The sequence below is a fragment of the Barbatula barbatula genome (assembly GCF_947034865.1).
Source record: "Barbatula barbatula genome assembly, chromosome: 21".
Classification (NCBI taxonomy): Eukaryota; Metazoa; Chordata; class Actinopteri; order Cypriniformes; family Nemacheilidae; genus Barbatula; species Barbatula barbatula.
Genome location: NC_136784.1, coordinates 21,094,951 through 21,115,698, shown reverse-complemented (window position 1 = coordinate 21,115,698; position 20,748 = coordinate 21,094,951). Strand labels below are relative to the sequence as shown.

General features: G+C 42.4%; 1 protein-coding gene across 1 annotated transcript; it reads left to right on the top strand.

The window, feature by feature from the left end:
* Positions 1–14,435: 14,435 nt before the first annotated feature.
* Positions 14,436–18,506, top strand: clic1 (chloride intracellular channel 1). The gene is made up of 7 exons (XM_079485127.1): positions 14,436–14,644; positions 14,736–14,782; positions 15,278–15,387; positions 15,460–15,585; positions 15,665–15,771; positions 16,644–16,825; positions 16,898–18,506. Exons 2-7 carry the CDS (start codon positions 14,744–14,746, stop codon positions 17,057–17,059), a joined length of 726 nt encoding a protein of 241 aa, XP_079341253.1. The 5' UTR covers positions 14,436–14,644; positions 14,736–14,743; the 3' UTR covers positions 17,060–18,506.
* The last annotated feature ends 2,242 nt before the right edge of the window (positions 18,507–20,748 follow it).

Here is a 20,748-nt window from a genome sequence, read left to right as displayed (position 1 = left end):
ACTGCTTAACTATTGATGGATGTTCCATAAAACCCTCATCTTCAGCTAAGAATCTTGGCTTTATATTCGATAGTACTCTGTCATTTGAGAACCAGGTCGCCAACACCTGTAAGATTGCGTTTTTCCATCTTAAAAATATATCAAAATTACGTCATATGCTGTCATCATCAGATGCGGAGAAGCTTATACATGCCTTTATGACATCAAGACTAGATTACTGTAATGCACTATTAGGTGGTTGCCCTGCAGGCCTATTACAAAAACTCCAACTGGTCCAAAATGCGGCAGCTCGAGTTCTTACACGTACAAAAAAGTATGAGCATATTAGCCCGATTCTGTCAACCTTGCACTGGTTACCTATAAAGCATCGCATAAATTTTAAAATCTTGCTTATTACCTATAAAGCCTTGCATGGTTTAGCTCCTCACTACTTGAGAGAACTTCTTACGTTTTATAGTCCATCACGTGCACTACGCTCTCAGGCGTCAGGTCAGTTGGTAATACCTAGAATTTCAAAATCAAGTGCAGGCGGCAGATCCTTTTCTTATCTAGCGCCTAAACTTTGGAACAGTCTTCCCTGCAATGTCCGGGAGGCGGACACACTCTGTAAGTTTAAATCTAGACTAAAGACGCATCTTTTTAATCTTGCATACACTAGATTATCATAATACATGTATTTCAAAGATCTAGGCTGCACTAGTTAGATCAACCGGAACCAGGGACACTTCCAATAACAACTGATGCATTTGTTGCATCAAAGAGTACAGAACAGTACTCTACTCTCAGCCAGTCTTGTCTCATTGTTCCAAGGTTACAAGAGCGGAGCGGGCAGGGCGCAATCCATTCCTAGACCTGACAAATGCTGGACGAAGGAAGTGACGTCCCTACAAAACTTCAGCCACTATTAGATTATTAATGATAATTTTAAATCTAATTTTTTTTTTATTTTCGCCTTGTTGTGCAAGCACTGTTGAGCTTGTGCAGAGGCTGCAGTTTTTGCCAGAGGGGAACTGGAATCCCCTGGTTAGGCCTGGTTTCCCTCCGAGGTTTTTTTTCTCCTCCAATGGAGTTTTGGGTTCCTCGCCACCGTTTGCATACTGTTTTGCACTGTTTTGCCTGGCCGGGGGGGCTGCTAGAATTTGGTTGTCTTATTTAATTAACACTGCATATAGGAATTTATTGTGTGTCTGATATTTGACCTGTGTTTTGAATTCCATAACCTTTTATGTTTTACTTATAGTCATTTTCTTCTTGTACAGCTGCTTTGTAACAATGAAAATTGTAAAAAGCGCTATATAAATAAAGCTGACTTGACTTGACTTTGGTGTAAATGACAATTTATGACTCGATCCCAAGATAATTGATTTGGTTTTTTAAACATTCAACACCAACTTATTTCGTTTTATCCAATCAGAAACCATTTTTAACTCAGCTGATAAAACATAATCCAGTTCACTGACAGTTTTTGCAGCATAATACAATGTGGAATCATCAGCATACATTTGTACAGTTGCTTTACATAAAACAGATGGTAAATCATTAGTGAAGATGGCATATAAAAGAGGTCCCAGGCAGCTCCCTTGCGGGACCCCACAGTCCAAGACCTTAGAGTGAGACCAGCTGCCAGTGTAATAAACCCTTTGCGTCCTACATGTGAGATAACTCTTCATAAAATGAATGGCAGTTGGACTAAATCCATAGCATTCTAGTTTACTAATGAGTAGATTGTGATCTATGACATCAAATGCCGCACTAAAATCAAGTAATACAGCACCAGTCATTTTTAAATTATCCATTTCCTTGAGCCAGTCATCTGTCATTACTGTAAGGGCAGAACAAGTTGAATGGTTATGTCTATAAGCATGTTGGAAATCTGTGTTCAAACCATTACATTCAAAGTATTCCTTTACTTGTGAGTGAACTATTCTCTCCATCAGCTTACTAAGAACTGGGAGAATAGTAATAGGTCTACTGTTCTTCCCAGTAAGTGCTAGCCTGCCATCTTTAGGTATGGGAATAATTTTACCTTCTTTCCAAATAGTGGGAAAAACACCTTTCATTAAGCATGCATTTAATATTTGACATAATGGACCGCAAACATAGTCAGCTGCCAGGCTAAGTACTTTACTGTCCATCAGGTCAGTACCTACTGAGCTGTGGTCGGGCAGAGACTTCAACAACTTTCTAACTTCCGGCTCCTCTACACTATTAAACTGGAAAGTGCAACTCTTATCTAACATCACATGATTTTTTATGAGCTTTAGGTAATTCGAATCAGTATTGTCCATATTCTGCCTTAGTGCATGGACCCTATTTATATAAAAATCATTAAAATAATTTGCTATATCAGATGGTTTGGTCAAAAACTTGCCTTCTGACTCCACAAAGGAAGCCCCTCCAGATGTTTGCCTCCCCATTATTTCATTAAGGGTTTTCCAGAGCTCTTTACCATCTTGCTTTACAGCATTTATTCTCTTCATATAATATTCTTTTTTCATCGATCTATTCAGTTTAGTAACCTGGTTTCTCAGTTGACAGTACATGAATCTGTCCTCCACCAATCCAGTCTTTACCAATATAGATTTGGCTTTGTCTCTTTCCTTCATGAGGCTCATTATACTTTCATTCAGCCATGGGGCTGTTCTCCCTTTTACAATACACTTTCTCATAGGGGCATGCCTATCAACAATCTTCATAAATCTTTCCATAAATATATTTAAGGCAGCCTCAGGCTCCTCAGCAGCATACACATCAGTCCAATCGATACCACCAACATCTGCCAAAAAACTCTCCGGAATAAATTTCTTAAACATCCTTTTATGAACTATATTGACTCTACATTTTGGAATTTTTGTTTTTCTGGTAATTGTTATGATATTATGGTCACTAAAACCCACAGATCGAGAAACTGGTTTAATGCAGGATTCATGAAACTATCTTTTGTTTCATTGGACATTGTTTCGCAAACCAGTCAATGTTCATATCCCCAAGTAAAAAAATATCATTATTCACATCTGTAACTCTGTCAATTAACACACATAAATCATTCAGGTATTGCTCATCAGCCCCAGGAGGTCTATAGCAGCAACCGATTAGCACCGGCTTTAGGTGAGGAAGATGCACTTTAACCCATAACATTTCTAAACCATCTGAGATAAACTCAGAGCATAGTGTTGCCGGAAAGTTATCTCTGATATATAATGCTATGCCACCCCCATATTTATTCCTGTCCCTTCTAAAAATATTATAGCCATCAATGGAAACCTCAGTATCAAGAACAGTAGCATCTAGATGAGTCTCTGATACTGCCAAGATATTAATGGTGTTTTTTGTAATTGGGTTATTAAGTTCAAATACCTTATTTCTGATGCTGCAAACATTCAAATGGGCCATAACAAGACCCTTTGAAACAGAAAGGAGATGTTTATCATCAATAGGCCTACTATCCATAATTATTATAATTTTTTTTTTCTTTAAAATCAGTTCAGTCTATATGAGCTCAAGTTAAGGAAACCAGAGAACTAGTCTCTCGCTCCAGCTCTTGGCTCCAACTCCTGGCTGTTGGTGCTTTTCCTATCCTTATGCTTTTGGGCAGGGGGATGGACAATAAGCTTGTCATGTCGGATGTAGGCTATGTCACCTCGTTCTCTGGCAGCTTTCATGGATGGAATGAGTGCCTTATGCTTTTGCCTGACGGCTTCAGTGTAGTCCTCATTCACATAGATGTTGGTGCCTTTAAGATCCTTAGTCTTTCCCAAAACAGCCATTTTATCTTTATATCTGAGGAATTTGACCATGATAGGCCTAGGTCTCTTTCCAGCATATCCGGATGGATTGCCAGTCCTATGTGCACGTTCAATCACCATCTGGCTACTGTCCAGGTGAAGTTTCTCATTTATCACATACCTGACTTTGTCCTCAGTCTCCTTCCAGCTTTCATTCTGGGCCTCAGGAATACCATCCACAACAAGGTTATTCCTTCTTGTTTGACCCTCCAAGTAATCTGCTTTCTCAGTCATCTCTACCAATTGCGCCTGTATTATTTTGGTTTCAGCACAAACAATTGTCCTTTCTGACTCAGTTTTATCATTTTTCTTCATTAGATCATCAATGTCCTTCTGGGAGAATTGCAAGCTGCTTCTCAGCTCCTGTGTCTCCTTGATCAATTTGTCAATCCGAGTGTTCACATTGTTCACAATTACTTCCACAACAGTCTTAAAGTTACTTTCTTGCTGCTGTAGAAGTTGCATGAACAGATCCCTTTGTTGACTCATTAGATCCTTTATTTGTGAAAGCGACACCAACTCTTCTCCATTACTTTGGTTGCTGCTTTGGTCCTTCTTGGGTGGCATGGTGTGCTGAGATTCTCTACTAGGAAATCCTCAGGCTTCAGCTGATCAAGTAGGCCAAGATAGTATCCAACAAAATCTCAAAGTATGAATACCATCCACTGTTTTTCATTAGGTATCTTAGAAAATATAGTGTTTCTTGAGTGTATATTTAAAGAATTTTAAGTTTGTAAGATAAAATAAAACACTTAAAATTCAGGGTTCAGAGGAACTGTCAGAACAGGAATAGAGAACAATAGAGAACTGAAAGTGAATGTACACTCTATACTGCTCACTTGCACACCAGGAATATTATACGGAATGCTCATTTGCACTAATGGACCACTTTCATAACTGCACTAACTAATCTACTGCACTGTTTCTCCATTAACTGCATCTACTCATCTATTGCACTGTAACTTCAATAACTGCATTAACTAATCTACTGCACTGTAACCTAATTAACTGCATCTACTCCTCTTCTGGACTGCAACCTATTATTAAGTCATACACTGCACTGTAACTTTAATAACCGCATTAACCCATGTATTGCATTGCAACTTTAATAGCTAATGTCAATCTATGCACACTTAAGTCACTTGCACTATTGTTTAGTCTAAATTATTATCTGTTCATAGCCACCTACATTTACATTTACATTTATTCATTTGGCAGACACTTTTATCCAAAGCGACTTACAAGTAGTTTTTTTACAGTGGCACATTACTGCAGAGCAATCAGTGGTAAGGTGTCTTGCTCAAGGGCCCTTCAGTCATGACCTGCTGACACTGAGATTAGAACCAGAATCTGATCACAAGCCCAACTCTCTTACCACCAGGCAACAGCTGTCCCCACCTGTACATTAATGTTCATGTTTCTGTATATATTGTTCATAGTACATACTGTGGCGAGCGGGCCAATGGCCAATCAGAGTCGCCATGGATACACCCCAATCAAGCCTCGGCACCTGCCGATCGTTTTCACCTGCGCCTCATCAAACACACAAGATATAAGCAGAAGCAGAGGAGAAGAGGGTGAGCTTGTTCTCCGGACTGAAGTCTAAACGCTAATGCTTTGTTTTGCTTATTTCCCACAGAGACCAGCGCCTAAAACGATCGGCAGAGACACACCTTGGTTGAATATGAGGGAGGCTGGGCAACAAGTACAGTCGCCTCCATCGTCTGAACCTTCAGGGAGTAAAACAGAAAGGTGTACTTTAAGTAAGACAGCTCTGTACAGTAACTTGAGTGCTGTGCTCTGTGCTGTGACAACACATACACTGTTGCACTATATTACTGTAAAACTGTAAAGAAATGCAATAAATTACCAGTTTCAGTATGTTACAGTAATGAGTGCTTCTATGCATTGTAGGACACAGAGATCACCACCTGGTGGGGGCAGGATAAGACTTTTGTCAGAGGAGCAAGAGAGGGAGCTTGAAAACATGGTCATTGCCAATAATGTAATCCGCCTGAGAGAGATTCAAAAGAGAGTGATTGAGGATAATCATAATAAATATCAGCTCCCCTCAGGAGCAATTGCAATAATTATCTACTGTAGGTCAGGATGAGGTTTAAAATCATTAGATCATCTACATTTAATTTTTTTTTTTAGCAGACGAGAAAACATTGGAAGCAATTATAACAACATAGGCAACAAAATACATAAGTGAATCAAACTAGTCCATTAAAGCCTAGCACAGTATACAAAGCTAAGAATAGTGAGGTTAGTACGTGTTTTTTTAACAGCGACGTGTTGACGGAAGAGATGCGTTTTTAGGCGTTTTTTAAAGATGGCAACCGAGTCTGATGATCTTGTAGTAGCTGGTAGATCATTCCACCAATGTGGAACAGATCCAGAGAAGGTACGGGAGAGTGACTTTTTTTCCTTTTTGGGATGGTACTACTAGTCGTTGTTCCTTTGCAGACCGCAGTGATCTGGCAGGAACATAGATCTGCATTAGCGAGTGGAGATACGATGGTGCAGACCCGGTGTTGGTCTTGTAGGCCACATGCATAGCTTTGAACTTTATGCGGGCGGCAACAAGGGAGCCAGTGTAACCTGATGAGGAGCGGAGTTACATGCGCTCTCTTTGGTTCATTGAAGACCACTCTTGCCGCAGCAAGATGATCTAAATCAACATCATGCATGCTAGATCCTATACCTACTAAGTTATTGAAAGAGATGCTCCCTGAAATTATAAATCCTCTGCTTAGAATTATTAACTCCTCTTTGTCATAAGGACATGTCCCTATAAGGCCATATAAGGTGGCTGTTATAAGGCCCCCTTGTCAAAAAATATTAACTTGACCCTATGGACCTATAGGCCAACTATAGACTTATATCAAATCAACCTTTCATTTCTAAAGTAGTTGAAACGGCAGTTTCATCACAGCTATTGTTTATTTAGCGTTAAGCTTGTGCAGAGGCTGCAGCTTTTGCCAGAGGAGAACTGGTTCCCCTGGTAGGGTCTGGGTTCTCCCAAAGAGACGGTTTTCGGTGCCATAGTTTACATACTGTTTGCAAGACTGGGGGGGGTGCTGACATCAGCATTAGAATTTAATCTCGTACTAATATTGTCAAGATTCTGCCGCGTCATGTTTTTCTTGATTTAGTGGCAGGATCATGGCAGAGTCTCATGTTTTGTGTGGAGAGAGGTATTTATGGCTCTTGTGTACTTCCATACACTCTCTCCGGTCTTGTCTGTGTTCCCATCCTCTTGTCATGGATTCATGCCCTTCACCTGTTCCCCTTTTGATGGGTCCCTTATTTAATGCCCTTCTGTCTTCTGTCTTGTGCTGGTACATTGTGGTTGTTTGGTGAGTTCATGTCTTGTTAGTGTAGTACAGTCTAGTTATCTTCAGTCTTGTCTTGTCTTGTCTTGTCCTGTCCTGTCCTGTCCTGTCCATGTTCCTGGTTCTTGTCATGTCGTTGTATCCATGTTTTGTTATGTTACCCCATTGGGAGTCTTTGTTTTGTTATTTATAGTAAAGTCTCTGTTAACCCTTTTCCGGCTGTCTGCACCTGAGTCCTCTGTCCTTGTCTCACCACCCGTTATCATGACAAATATAACTTTTAAATGTAAAATTCTTTTTTTTATTATATTTAGGAATTTATAGTCTGTATAATATTTCACCTGTGTTTCTCTCTTTTATCTTAAATGTGTGCTTGTCTGTGATAACCACAATGTGTGTGTTTGGGTATTTTGTGCTCTGTGCATGTGGACTTGTGTTTTATGCTATACACCATATAGGAATTTGTGTGTTTCCGTGTGCATGTATGTATGTATGTATGTTTGGTGTGTGTGTGTGTGTGTGTGTGTCAGTGAGTGTATGTTATGTTCGGTGTGGGCGGGCAAGCGTATGGGTTCTGCGACTGTTTGTGTTTGCTGAGTGTGTGCCTGTATTTTGTGTATGTCCGCTGTGCATGAGAGTTGTGGGAGGCAGAGTAATATGACAGGCACAGAAGTTCAGAAAATAGCCATAGAAGGTGATTTATTCACTGTGAGGCGTGGCGTGGGGAAATAGCTCAGTCCGCTGTGGTTGTGACTCTTTCTGAGACAGCTCTGTGGGTGATAAGTGATGTAAATCTGCCAATCCTCGCCTGCTGGTTCTCTTTCTATCAGGGGAGGCTTGATTGGGAGCAGGTGTGCCAACGTGATTGGGCAGTTTCCATGGCGACGATGATTGGGCATTGATACGCTTGCCACGGTGTATCCATTCTCTTTGATCTTGATAATTTTCTATTTTATAAATTGAACGTAGCCTATTTCTTATTGTTTAGATGTTCCCATGTACAGCTACTTTGTAAGAACGCTTTATAAATAAAGTTAAACACCAGTAATAACCCGCTCGTGATTTTGTTAAACATTTATATAGAGAATGCATTGACATCACTTTCCCATGTGAACACGTCTGGACACGCCCACCTTGAGTGCCAGGACATGTTCCCTTGAGTGGTAAAACATGCAGCAAAATGGCTGAGGAGAATAGGAGAAACAATGAAACTGTGACTAAAACACGCAATTATTTCCTGAAATTACAAGCAGCTAGACTCGATGGTGATCCTTACAACTTCACTATGACTTACAAAGGAATCCGGTGTTCCTGGACACTGAAATGTTGCGCGAGATTGCATCTCCTGATATTGTGAGCAGTCATTTTGCTGAGTATTTTGCAACCCAGGAGGGCACGCTCCGGCATGCTCACATGGCAAAGTGACGACGCGTCCATACCCTCCATTCCCTGATAGCGCACAACATCTGGTTTACGTATATTTGACATCTACAATACATAGTTTGCTCATCTGTAATACGTCTCTGAGATTGTTGCTGTCAGATGTCATATGGACTTCTAGAAGATGTCTGTATGTATATGATTTAGGATGGACTATTTACTTCTGCCGATTGTATTTCAGCTTCAAAAGTAACAAATGTTGTGTTAATCTGTAAAGATGATACGGACAAAACTTGTAAACATCATAAACCTTTGTTAATCAAACCTTACTTCCGGGTTACTCCGTATTAAGTGTTCAGTAGGGTGCTCAGAAAATACAGATGGTGTCTTCCAAACTGCATATATCACCCTCCGAAGGGCTCTCCGGGAAAAGGACACCACACAAAATAAAGAGAAAATTGTGTTTTTTTATTGCTCCTTTTACCAAGTGAATTTTAAACAGACACTTTAAGAGATACAATTGGGTTTTTCCATCTGGAGTTTACACATCAAGAGCTTTTACTTGTGCATCGGACCTACCTACGCTGTAGGCTACGTGTCGGTTTTCATTTAAGCTTCTGCGTCGTTGTTCGTGTCGACAGGCATTGACCACTAGGCGTCAGTGTCCATGCACATGTTGCTTGTGTAACCACGACAAGAGGCGAAGAAGAAGCAGCTCGTTTGAGAAGCATTAGCAGTGATAGTGGCAAGTAAAATGTCACCTTAAATACAGAAGAACAAATAATTGACTTCCATAATTCATTCAGAAATGCGATTGAGTAAACATGACGCTAACGCAGAGTTTTTTTTAACCGAGGGAGAGATTCAAACCGACCAATCACAGCGCAGGGACGATCACTTCGGAATGGAGCGCAGAGATGATCACTTCGGAATGGAGCGCAGGGATGATCACTTCGGAATGGAGGGCAGCGATGATCACTTCGGAATGGAGGGCAGGGATGATCACTTCGGAATGGAGCGAAGGGATGATCACTTCGGAATGGAGCACAGCGATGATCACTTCGGAATGGAGCGCAACGATGATCACTTCGGAATGGAGCGCAGGGATGATCACTTCGGAATGGAGGGCAGGGATGATCACTTCAGAATGGAGCGCAAAGTGAATGGAGCGCACAGTGAATGGAGCGCAAAGTGAATGGAGCGCAAGGATGATCACTTCGGAATGGAGGGCAGCGATGATCTCTTCAGAATGGAGCGCAAAGTGAATTGAGCGCAGGGATGATCACTTCGTAATGGAGTGCAGGGATGATCACTTCGGATTGGAGCGCAGGGATGATCACTTCGGAATGGAGCGCAGCGATGATCACTTCGGAATAAAGGGCAGGGATGATCACTTCGGAATGGAGGGCAGGGATGATCACTTCGGAATGGAGGGCATGGATGATCACTTCGGAATGGAGCGCAGGGATGATCACTTCGGAATAGAGCGCAGGGATGATCACTTCGGAATGGAGGGCAGGGATGATCACTTCGGAATGTAGGGCAGGGATGATCACTTCGGAATGGAGCGCAGGGATGATCACTTTGGAATGGAGGGCAGGGATGATCACTTCGGAATGGAGGGCAGAGATGATCACTTCAGAATAGAGCGCAAAGTAAATGGAGCGCAGGGATGATCACTTCGGAATGGAGGGCAGGGATGATCACTTCGGAATGGAGGGCAGGGATGATCACTTCGGAATGGAGGGCAGGGATGATCACTTCGGAATGGAGGGCAGGGATGATCACTTCGGAATGGAGGGCAGGGATGATCACTTCGGAATGGAGGGCAGGGATGATCACTTCGGAATGGAGCGAAGGGATGATCACTTTGGAATGGAGCGCAGCGATGATCACTTCGGATTGGAGCGCAACGATGATCACTTCGGATTGGAGCGCAGGGATGATCACTTCGGAATGGAGGGCAGGGATGATCACTTCGGAATGGAGCGCAGGGATGATCACTTCGGAATGGAGGGCAGGGATGATCACTTCGGAATGGAGCGCAAAGTGAATGGAGCGCAAAGTGAATGGAGCGCAAGGATGATCACTTCGGAATGGAGGGCAGCGATGATCTCTTCAGAATGGAGCCCAAAGTGAATGGAGCGCAGGGATGATCACTTCGGAATGGAGCGCAGGGATTACCACTTCGGAATGGAGGGCAGGGATGACCACTTCGGAATGGAGGGCAGGGATGATCACTTCGGAATGGAGGGCAGGGATGACCACTTCGGAATGGAGGGCAGGGATGACCACTTCGGAATGGAGGGCAGGGATGACCACTTCGGAATGGAGGGCAGGGATGATCACTTCGGAATGGAGGGCAGGGATGATCACTTCGGAATGGAGGGCAGGGATGATCACTTCGGAATGGAGCGAAGGGATGATCACTTCGGATTGGAGTGCAACGATGATCACTTCGGATTGGAGCGCAGGGATGATCACTTCGGAATGGAGGGCAGGGATGATCACTTCGGAATGGAGCGCAGGGATGATCACTTCGGAATGGAGGGCAGGGATGATCACTTCGGAATGGAGCGCAAAGTGAATGGAGCGCAAAGTGAATGGAGCGCAAGGATGATCACTTCGGAATGGAGGGCAGCGATGATCTCTTCAGAATGGAGCGCAAAGTGAATGGAGCGCAGGGATGATCACTTCGGAATGGAGGGCAGGGATAAACACTTCATTTTACAGAAACTCTCATTTTACAGAATCAACACTTCCATTACAGGGTGCAAAGACTGACACTAGGCTACTCCGAAAGAAAATAAGTGTTTCTCTCAATTAAATGATCTATTCAAAAAATATAAAATCATTAAATATAGATTTAAAAATACATAGAATGGCATTTTGAGTTAAAATATATACAATATAATGAATAATACACAAAGAATTGCCACTTTTCATACATTCATCAGCAACAGATGCACTTAAATGTGTTGTGTAATATATTGCATTATTTATTTTTGTTTCATAATGGGTGGAATTTCAAATCAATTATTTATGAAACTTCCCTTAATCAAAACACCAAATGGTTAAGAGTGAGTTTTTTTCCGGAGACGTGTCAGAATTCACAGCACACCACACATCACTTAATAAATACGTTAAGAATACACAGGTAAAACACCACAGTTAAATATGGTAGCCGTGATTTACAAAAAATTCTCCACCCTTCACTTCACACACACCACTGCAGGCGTTTGTCTCCTTGGAAAACTACTCGTTACCCAATAAGTATTTCAAATAAATGAACCCCACAGCGTATACATCAGATTATAAAAAAGGACCCAACATAAACATACATACAATGTAAAACACAACCCCCCCTCCCCCTCTCTCTCTCTCTCTCTCTCTCTCTAGGGTGTTGGCAACAGTAGGTTGTAAATTATGGTAGGCAGTTGGTATAGCTAAAATAATTAGAAAAAAATAGTGACTGGACACGTTCCCTCAGTAGCAAACAAATGTTTGCACAATGTGTCTTCACCACAATCTCACACTGCGTTACTGCAACAGTTTGCCCAAAACAACAGATTTGTCCATTGGCCAATCTCCAGCCTCAAGCAACGACAACAGCACTAGTTTAAACCCACAATCCTGGTGCTTTCATTCCCCACGCTGTAACGACACGCTATGCTGGAACGCTAGTTTTGCTTGTCGCTCTGACTGCGTCTCCCTAAATAGCCGACTGAGCAATTAAGCGCTCTGAGGTGGCACCTCCTGGGTCCTAATGTCCTACCCTTACACAGGGGAGAAGATTCATCAATTGGATGGTGTTGCAATTTTAATTCTCGCAATTTTTTGTGCAATGTTTTGAATACACTTTAGATATATTGTGTGTAGTATAACTAAAAACATAAAAGCCGTGAGCTCTATCAACTGAGCTACAGACACGTGATGAACACACGAAACATGACAGCACGCAATGTGTTGACATACGGCGCCCCCTGTCGGTAAATTTCACTCATGACATCTAACACCACACCAGCCGAGGTGACTTTCTATTGCTGTCGAAAGATCTAGCATTAGATAAAGAGTTGATGCGTTTAAAGCCTTTACAATAACACATGTGAATAAACTTCTTCTCTTCATCAGCACAGTCCTCATGAGTACAGAACACACAGTGCGTCACAGGTGTACATGCATTGGCCACAAAACACTGTGATGACTTTCAGGCTTTTGTTTGTTTGTTCTGAGTGGTTGCACATCACTGAGCACACAAGCTGAAAGCTATTTTTCGAAAACCTTATGTTGTTATGTGCCAACGGGAAAATAAAACTCCAGTGTCAGATAAACGTGCTTTTGAAGTTTGTGTAGACTTTTTTACACATGGGATGAGTTCCCCTATAGTCGAGCTTTTGATGAATCTTCACTATTGTTTCAATGCAAATATGCCAGTGTGCAGTTCTTTGTTGGCTATGTCGTCAGATATCCACACATATATCACAATGATTCAAGTGAAGTCTTGTTAAGGAAACAACACTATATCTCTGTATAACGTCCATATACTAAAGGTCATGTGTGACTGCAGCAATAATGTGACATCATGTAGTTAAAGCGATAGTTCACCCTAGAATTCAGGTTTTCAGGTTTGTTGTTTATTTACTCGCCCTCTGGCCATCCGAGATGTAGGTGACATTTTCTCTCGAGTCCGCAGTCCTCTGTGCTTCATATCATTTCTACCAGAAAGACTCAGGAGGCAAGACGAGTGACAATGAACATTTGATAAACAGCTGTTAAAGATATTTAACATAATATTATATAAAACAATATTGTAATGCAAAGTTCTTTGGCGTAATATCAGCGGCTTCAAATGCAAACGCATACAGAGAGCAAGCAAAACGATTTTATAAACTACAGGTGTTAAATGATGATTGGTTAGGTCTATAAGTAATGAGTGACGTAGCATTGAGTCTTCCCAGCAGAACTTGCGCTGAAGTTTACATGGATGTAAATGGGGTGCAGATCTCTAAGAGTTCGAAAAGCACATATATTCCGTGGTGTGGTGACATCACTATTGTATGTGATCGTGTGATCCCGCGGCTCATGGTGACATCACTATTGTGTTCCCTTATACACAGCTTTTGCAATGCTAGTGTAATGCTCGACCACTGAGCTACACAGGTTACTTATTACTACAGCTTATAGGCAGTTGTTACCAGGAAAATACATATAACCAATTATGTGCATCAATTGTTTCATTTACATTTCCAACTGACATTCATGGGGATTACAGATTTCCATAAAGAAGCATGCTATTCACGTGACAGGTGTTTGCTGCATCTATGAATTAGACTTGCAAATAAAACAAGACAGAAGCCTATATCAACAGCCTATTACAATTTGAGTATAGAAGCCTTTTAAACGACTCGTTGGTGTGTTTTGCATGATTATATAACATTTGCATGGCCCTTGAATTTTGATCACGTTGTGGTGCCCTTTTAAGACCTAAATCCCTCACCGATTGTTTAACATTGTGACCGATGACCGCCACTGCAGTTAGCACAGATATCTTCACAACATGTATATACGCGTGGGCGATTAACGGATGACTTGCGTCGATGCGCAGGGTTGACAGGCAGAACGGTGCCGCCAGTTTGGATCGGGCAAGAGTGTCCTTTAAACACACAGAAGTAATTTATGATACAATTGTCAGGCGATTACAATCTACCTGAGGTACAAAAAGGTTCAAACAGTTGCATTAAACTACTAACTGTAACGAGTACTTGTGAGAAATGCAGACGACAGGTTTATTTATATCCAGTAAAACAGCAACACCCCATTCACTTCTATGTATTGCCCGGTCCAACATGGCGGTGGCGTGTAGTAATTACCGTAAACATATGAAGTAAAGGATGTCGACGCGTGAAAAGCTTCCAGAAGAACTGCTTCTAACGGACCGCGGTGTCATCGCGACACTCTACCGGCAGAGGGATCGGCGTCACTCAACGCAGCTCACCGGTTACTAGCTGAAGGAAGTTTTACTGTTAGCTTTCGATTGAAACGCGAACAGCATCTTTGTCTATAAGTCCAGCGGCTGCTTTGGGTTTAGTTTGTAAACTGTAGCGAATATTTGCACTTGCTTCATTCCGTCGCGTCTGAAGGGTAAAGCGGTTTAGACGGAAATGAACTCACTGTGAAGCGTGTACACGTCGTTTATCTGTTGTGTGTTTATTTCTTTATCGTTCTCATCAAGTCTTCAGGATGAGTGAACAGAGGTCAGAGGTCGAGCTGTTTGTGAAGGTGAGTTAATAACAGCGCTTATAACTACACTTTTATTCATACGTGTTATAAAGTATCATTTAGAGCTAAATTTAGAGGAAATTCAGAATCAGTGTGTGTTTTAAATAGATGTACACGTCGTGATTCATTCAGTCGTGTTTGTGTTGTATATTTGAGTATAGTTTATAAAATAAAGAAGTTTATTATGAGGGGCGTTGTCCCTCGAGCCTTCCGCTTTCTGTCTAACGGTGCAAATACACCGTTTTACAAGAATAACATGAATGATTATTTTGTATTCGTGTTTTAATTTCATTCTGAATTTTTGATAACGTTCAAAAACAACGTTTTGTTTTTACGTTGAAATCCTAAAAGCTGCTTTTGTTTGCACGGTTTGCTTCCGTTAAGGCGCGTTCGCGTAACCTGCTGCTTCCGCGCGCTCCACGCAGGAGTGAGTGAATGAAAAGAAACGTTTGTACGCGTTTAACTGTGTGTGTGTGTGTGTGTGTGTGTGTGTAGGCAGGGAGTGATGGTCAGAGTATCGGGAACTGTCCGTTCTCTCAGCGGCTCTTCATGGTTCTGTGGCTCAAAGGAGTGACGTTTAATGTCACCACCGTGGACATGAAGAGGTTTGTGTTGTGTAGTTTATGAGTGTTTCTGACTGAAGGGAGAGTGACGTTTCTCTCTTCTGTGTTCTGTAGGAAGCCAGATATTCTGAAAGATTTGGCTCCGGGCGCTCAGCCTCCGTTCCTGCTGTACGGCACTGAGGTGAAGACGGACACCAACAAGATTGAAGAGTTTCTGGAGGAAATCCTCAGCCCTCCGAAGTACCTCCATCACTTCATCCTGTATCCATCCGTCCGGCTGTGACGTCCGTTTAACTGTCTCTCTCTCTCTGCATCACAGATACCCACGACTGGCAGCGCGTAACCCAGAATCCAACACTGCAGGACTAGATGTGTTCTCAAAGTTCTCAGCATACATCAAAAATTCCAACCCTCAGATGAATGACAGTGAGTGCGCTTTGTCGTTTTCACTCATCACGTTTGGGATTGTTTATTTATGACGAATAATCATTATTTTTGCTCAGATTCTCATTACAGTAAAAAAAAAATCTCAGGGACAGGCGTTTCAACTAAAGACTCAAATTTTGACTCGTTTACGCTACAGCAGCATTTTGGGGCACTTTTGAAAACTGGGTTCAATGCGCACGGTTTTAAAAACGACAGTTCTCGTTTCCATGTAAATTGTGTGTATCACATGCTCAGTCTGTAGGCATGCATGAGTATTCCCAAGAAACGTTACATTCACATTTATGCATTTGGCTGATGCTTTTACTCAGCGACTTACAGAGCATCTAGGCTGCACCTTTAATCTGCTCCCTGGGTAACAAACTCAACATACATTTCTCCAGCACAATGTAGATGCACTGCACCACTAGGACTGAGATTTACATTCATCAGACTCTCAACACACACATACACAGACAAAGGCTGTTAAAAAGCACTTTTGACCTAAAACTGCGTATGTGTGTGTGTTGCTTGCTTTCTGTACAAACACAGATTGTTTTGGCAACTTAAAAAAAACCCAAACAAAAGACTTTCCATTTTCTACTCCATGGTCATTGTGTAAACAAGACATCATTCTCTTTCATGGGAGGAAGCGTTTATTAAATACCATGATACATACAATTGTGAGCTTTTTAATATGTCATAGTAATATGCGTTCTATTGTCTTTAGTTTATGTGATGCAAAAAATCATCTTGAAATGTTCTGTTATTACAATCATGACACTTTTCTTTGTCTGAATGAGCCACTGACAACATTATTAAAGAGGGAAGAAAAGGTGTTTGGTGTGAAGTGAAGGCGTGTGTTGTGTGTTCAGATTTGGAGAAGGGTTTACTGAAGGCCCTAAAGAAGTTAGATGATTACCTGAACTCCCCTCTCCCGGATGAGATCGACGAGAACAGCGCTGATGATGTCACATCCTCTGGCCGCCCCTTTCTGGACGGTCAGGAGCTCACGCTGGCTGACTGTAACCTGCTGCCCAAACTGCACATTGTGAAGGTAAGACCGTTAAGGCAAATAAACGTCTGGAAGTGTGTGTCGGGTTTGATGATGTGTGTGTGTCTCGTACAGGTGGTGTGTCAGAAGTTCAGAGGTTTCTCCATCCCTCGCTCTCTCACGGCTCTCTGGAGATATCTGGATGCAGCGTATGCTCGCGAGGAGTTCTCCTCCACCTGCCCCAGCGATGAGGAGATTCACATGGCTTACTCCACTGTTGTGAAGGCTCTCAAGTAGAAGAACACACACTCTCTGTCCACATTTTCCGGTGTTTCAAGTGTTTCAACAGCGTGTCATGTGAACCAATGTGCATCGCGCATCATGTGAGAATACGTGCGTCAAAAGGGTTTATGATAAAAGGGAGGCTCATGTTTGCTAGATACTCACTTAATCTCATGTGTAATCAGAAGTGTTTAAGCATCTTTTTTTATCATAAACACTCCAACAGGCATGTATTTTGAAATGATGTGTGATGCACATAGGTTCACGTGACTCACTGAACACATATTTTGACATGACTGGCTAAATACGTGTTTTGCCGAACGTCACATTACTGCTTCCCCTGAAGAAGAGTCACGGATCGCCACTGGTCCTGATGTCTTATTACGTAAATACGAACTGAAGTTTTGTATTCTCTAGTTTTTGCAAGCAGAATTATGGTGAGCATGATGTGTTTTAAGGCCACACATCTGTACACGTGAAAACAAGCAGCAATCGTGTATAGTGTTTTTCTTTCATGAAGGGAATCAGCTGGTCTGCGATTGGCCGAGATAACACTCCAGAATATAAAAATGGCCTCTATCCCTTTTTTAATTATGATAAAATCATAATCTTCCAATTAAAACGGTCTTTAATTCATGTATATGAATATGCTTAGTGTTTAATGTGTTCAGATCAAGAGAAATGATGCCCCTGATGAAGTATTGGCACTTTTTTAACAGATATAAACCTAATTTCTGTGTCTCATTCACATCAGCACCATAAGTAGTCACCGCTCACGCTGCTGCACAAGCTGATATTTTTCATACATATGAACTCATATGTGCGATATTTGATCTAAATATGATCAAACACATGAGGCCTTGTGTGAGAAACAGCCCTGGGTTCTGTCTGATTCGCAGCTGAGAAAGGGAGGCTGGACACCGCATGGGTTTGTTGATATTTAATGCAGGAACATTTCACAGGGACTTTATAAACTACTGTACATCAAACTGATCGTGTCTTTACTCCGATCGAGTGCTTTTATAGGCCAAGTCAATACCATACAAGATCTTGTCTGACAGATTATTTTATAAGGGACCACAACCATTAGATTTAAGTTATATATGCCAATCTAAATGTTTCTCAGCAGTTTTTCTATGTTTTTTACATTCGGTATATCGTGTCCTGTGTTTGCCTGTTTTCATAAATTTCTCAACACAACTGTTGCTACATATATTCAAGTGTTAATGTGGAATATAATCAATTCAGGGACAGTAGAGTAATGATATGCTCAAGTAAACATGTTTATTCTTTTGCACTTACCGAGATGCACAACACAATGTTTGTATTAATTTTTTTTATAGATTGGATGAAGGATTGACAATCAAATATTTAAGGTCATGTTATTGTTTTAATTTCTTAAATTGTTACCCAGCAATAAAAATAACAATAAATGGCCAATAAATGCTGAGTAGTTGTCTTCAATGTACTTGTGATGTATTTCAGCACTTCTTATTCAATGTCAAATGTAAAAACAGAAAAAGAGGAGAGACTAAAGCCGCAGTCACATTGCAGTTTGAGCATACATTTATTTCTTTTATGCAGCTGTAAATTTGGGCTAGGAGCAGGAAATGAGGAAATTAGTGCAAGAACGGAGGAGGGTCATGCACTCAGGAGAGAGGCTAGATGTGACGAACCCATCTGGTCGCATGTCTTCAAACTTGAACTTTGGAACACAACAGCATGCGCAACTTTGCAGCAGAATCTTGTGTTTAAAGTTTTTTCGCATTCGCATGGTATGAATGGAAGTCAATGTGAGTTGTATCTGAAGCATCAGAAAAACTACTGACCTCAAGAAGAGAATACTGCATCGGGCAAAAAGACAAGTGTGATTGTACCTTAACATGTAACAGAGACCTTTTATCGCGCTCCGTACACTCTTGGGCCTTTAACGTGGTCCTGTTGGGCCCTGGTCATCTCAAGGTTGGACTACTGCAATGCTCTCCTTGCTGGTCTTCCTGCAAAGGCCATCAAATCACTTCATCTGGTTCAAAATGCAGCAGCACGCCTCATTTTCCAAAAACCCAAAAGGGCTCATGTGACACCCCTTTTCATCTCTCTCCACTGACTACCGGTTGAAGCCCGGATCAAATTCAAGTCACTGATGTTTGCATACCGGACTATCACTGGATCTGCACTGGTATGCTTTCACACTCTACTACACTCCTCCACCCCATCAAGAACCTTCACACCCTCAAACACTCCTACACCCCATCAAGAACCTTCACGCCCTCCTACAGTCCTCCACCCCATCAAGAACCTTCACACCCTGCTACACTCCTCCACCCCATCAAGAACCTTCACACCCTCCTACACTCCTCCACCCCATCAAGAACCTTCACACCCTCAAACACTCCTACACCCCATCAAGAACCTTCACGCCCTCCTACAGTCCTCCACCCCATCAAGAACCTTCACACCCTGCTACACTCCTCCACCCCATCAAGAACCTTCACACCCTCCTACACTCCTCCACCCCATCAAGAACCTTCACACCCTCCTACACTCCATCAAGAACCTTCACACCCTCCTACACTCCATCAAGAACCTTCACACCCTCCTACACCCCATCAAGAACCTTCACAGCCTACTACACTCCTCCACCCCATCAAGAACCTTCACACCCTCCTACACCCCATCAAGAACCTTCACACACTCCTCCACCCCATCAAGAACCTTCACACCCTACTACACTCCTCCACCCCATCAAGAACCTTCACACACTACTACAGTCCTCCACCCCATCAAGAACCTTCACACCCTGCTACACTCCTCCACCCCATCAAGAACCTTCACACCCTCCTACACTCCTCCACCCCATCAAGAACCTTCACACCCTCCTACACTCCATCAAGAACCTTCACACCCTCCTACACTCCATCAAGAACCTTCACACCCTCCTACACTCCTACACCCCATCAAGAACCTTCACAGCCTACTACACTCCTCCACCCCATCAAGAACCTTCACACCCTCCTACACTCCTACACCCCATCAAGAACCTTCACACACTCCTACACCCCATCAAGAACCTTCACACACTCCTACACCCCATCAAGAACCTTCACACCCTACTACACTCCTCCACCCCATCAAGAACCTTCACACCCTACTACACTCCTCCACCCCATCAAGAACCTTCACGCCCTGTTACACACCTACACCCCATCAAGAACCTTCACACCCTACTACACTCTTACACCCCATCAAGAACCTTCACACCCTCCTACACCCCATCAAGAACCTTCACACCCTACTACACTCCTACACCCCATCAAGAACCTTCACACCCTCCTACACCCCATAAAGAACCTTCACACCCTACTACACTCCTCCACCCCATCAAGAACCTTCACGCCCTGTTACACACCTACACCCCATCAAGAACCTTCACACCCTACTACACTCTTACACCCCATCAAGAACCTTCACACCCTCCTACACCCCATCAAGAACCTTCACACCCTACTACACTCCTACACCCCATCAAGAACCTTCACACCCTCCTACACCCCATCAAGAACCTTCACACCCTGCTACACTCCTCCACCCCATCAAGAACATTCACACCCTCCTACACTCCTCCACCCCATCAAGAACCTTCACACCATCCTACACTCCATCAAGAACCTTCACATCCTCCTACACTCCTACACCCCATTAAG

Excerpts from the sequence above, each read along its gene's own strand:
- clic1 (XM_079485127.1), top strand. The coding sequence starts at position 14,744 with ATGAGTGAACAGAGGTCAGAGGTCGAGCTGTTTGTGAAG. Across the intron at positions 14,783-15,277 it reads AGGTCGAGCTGTTTGTGAAG|GCAGGGAGTGATGGTCAGAG; the intron begins GTGAGTTAATAA and ends GTGTGTGTGTAG. Across the intron at positions 16,826-16,897 it reads CCAAACTGCACATTGTGAAG|GTGGTGTGTCAGAAGTTCAG; the intron begins GTAAGACCGTTA and ends TGTCTCGTACAG.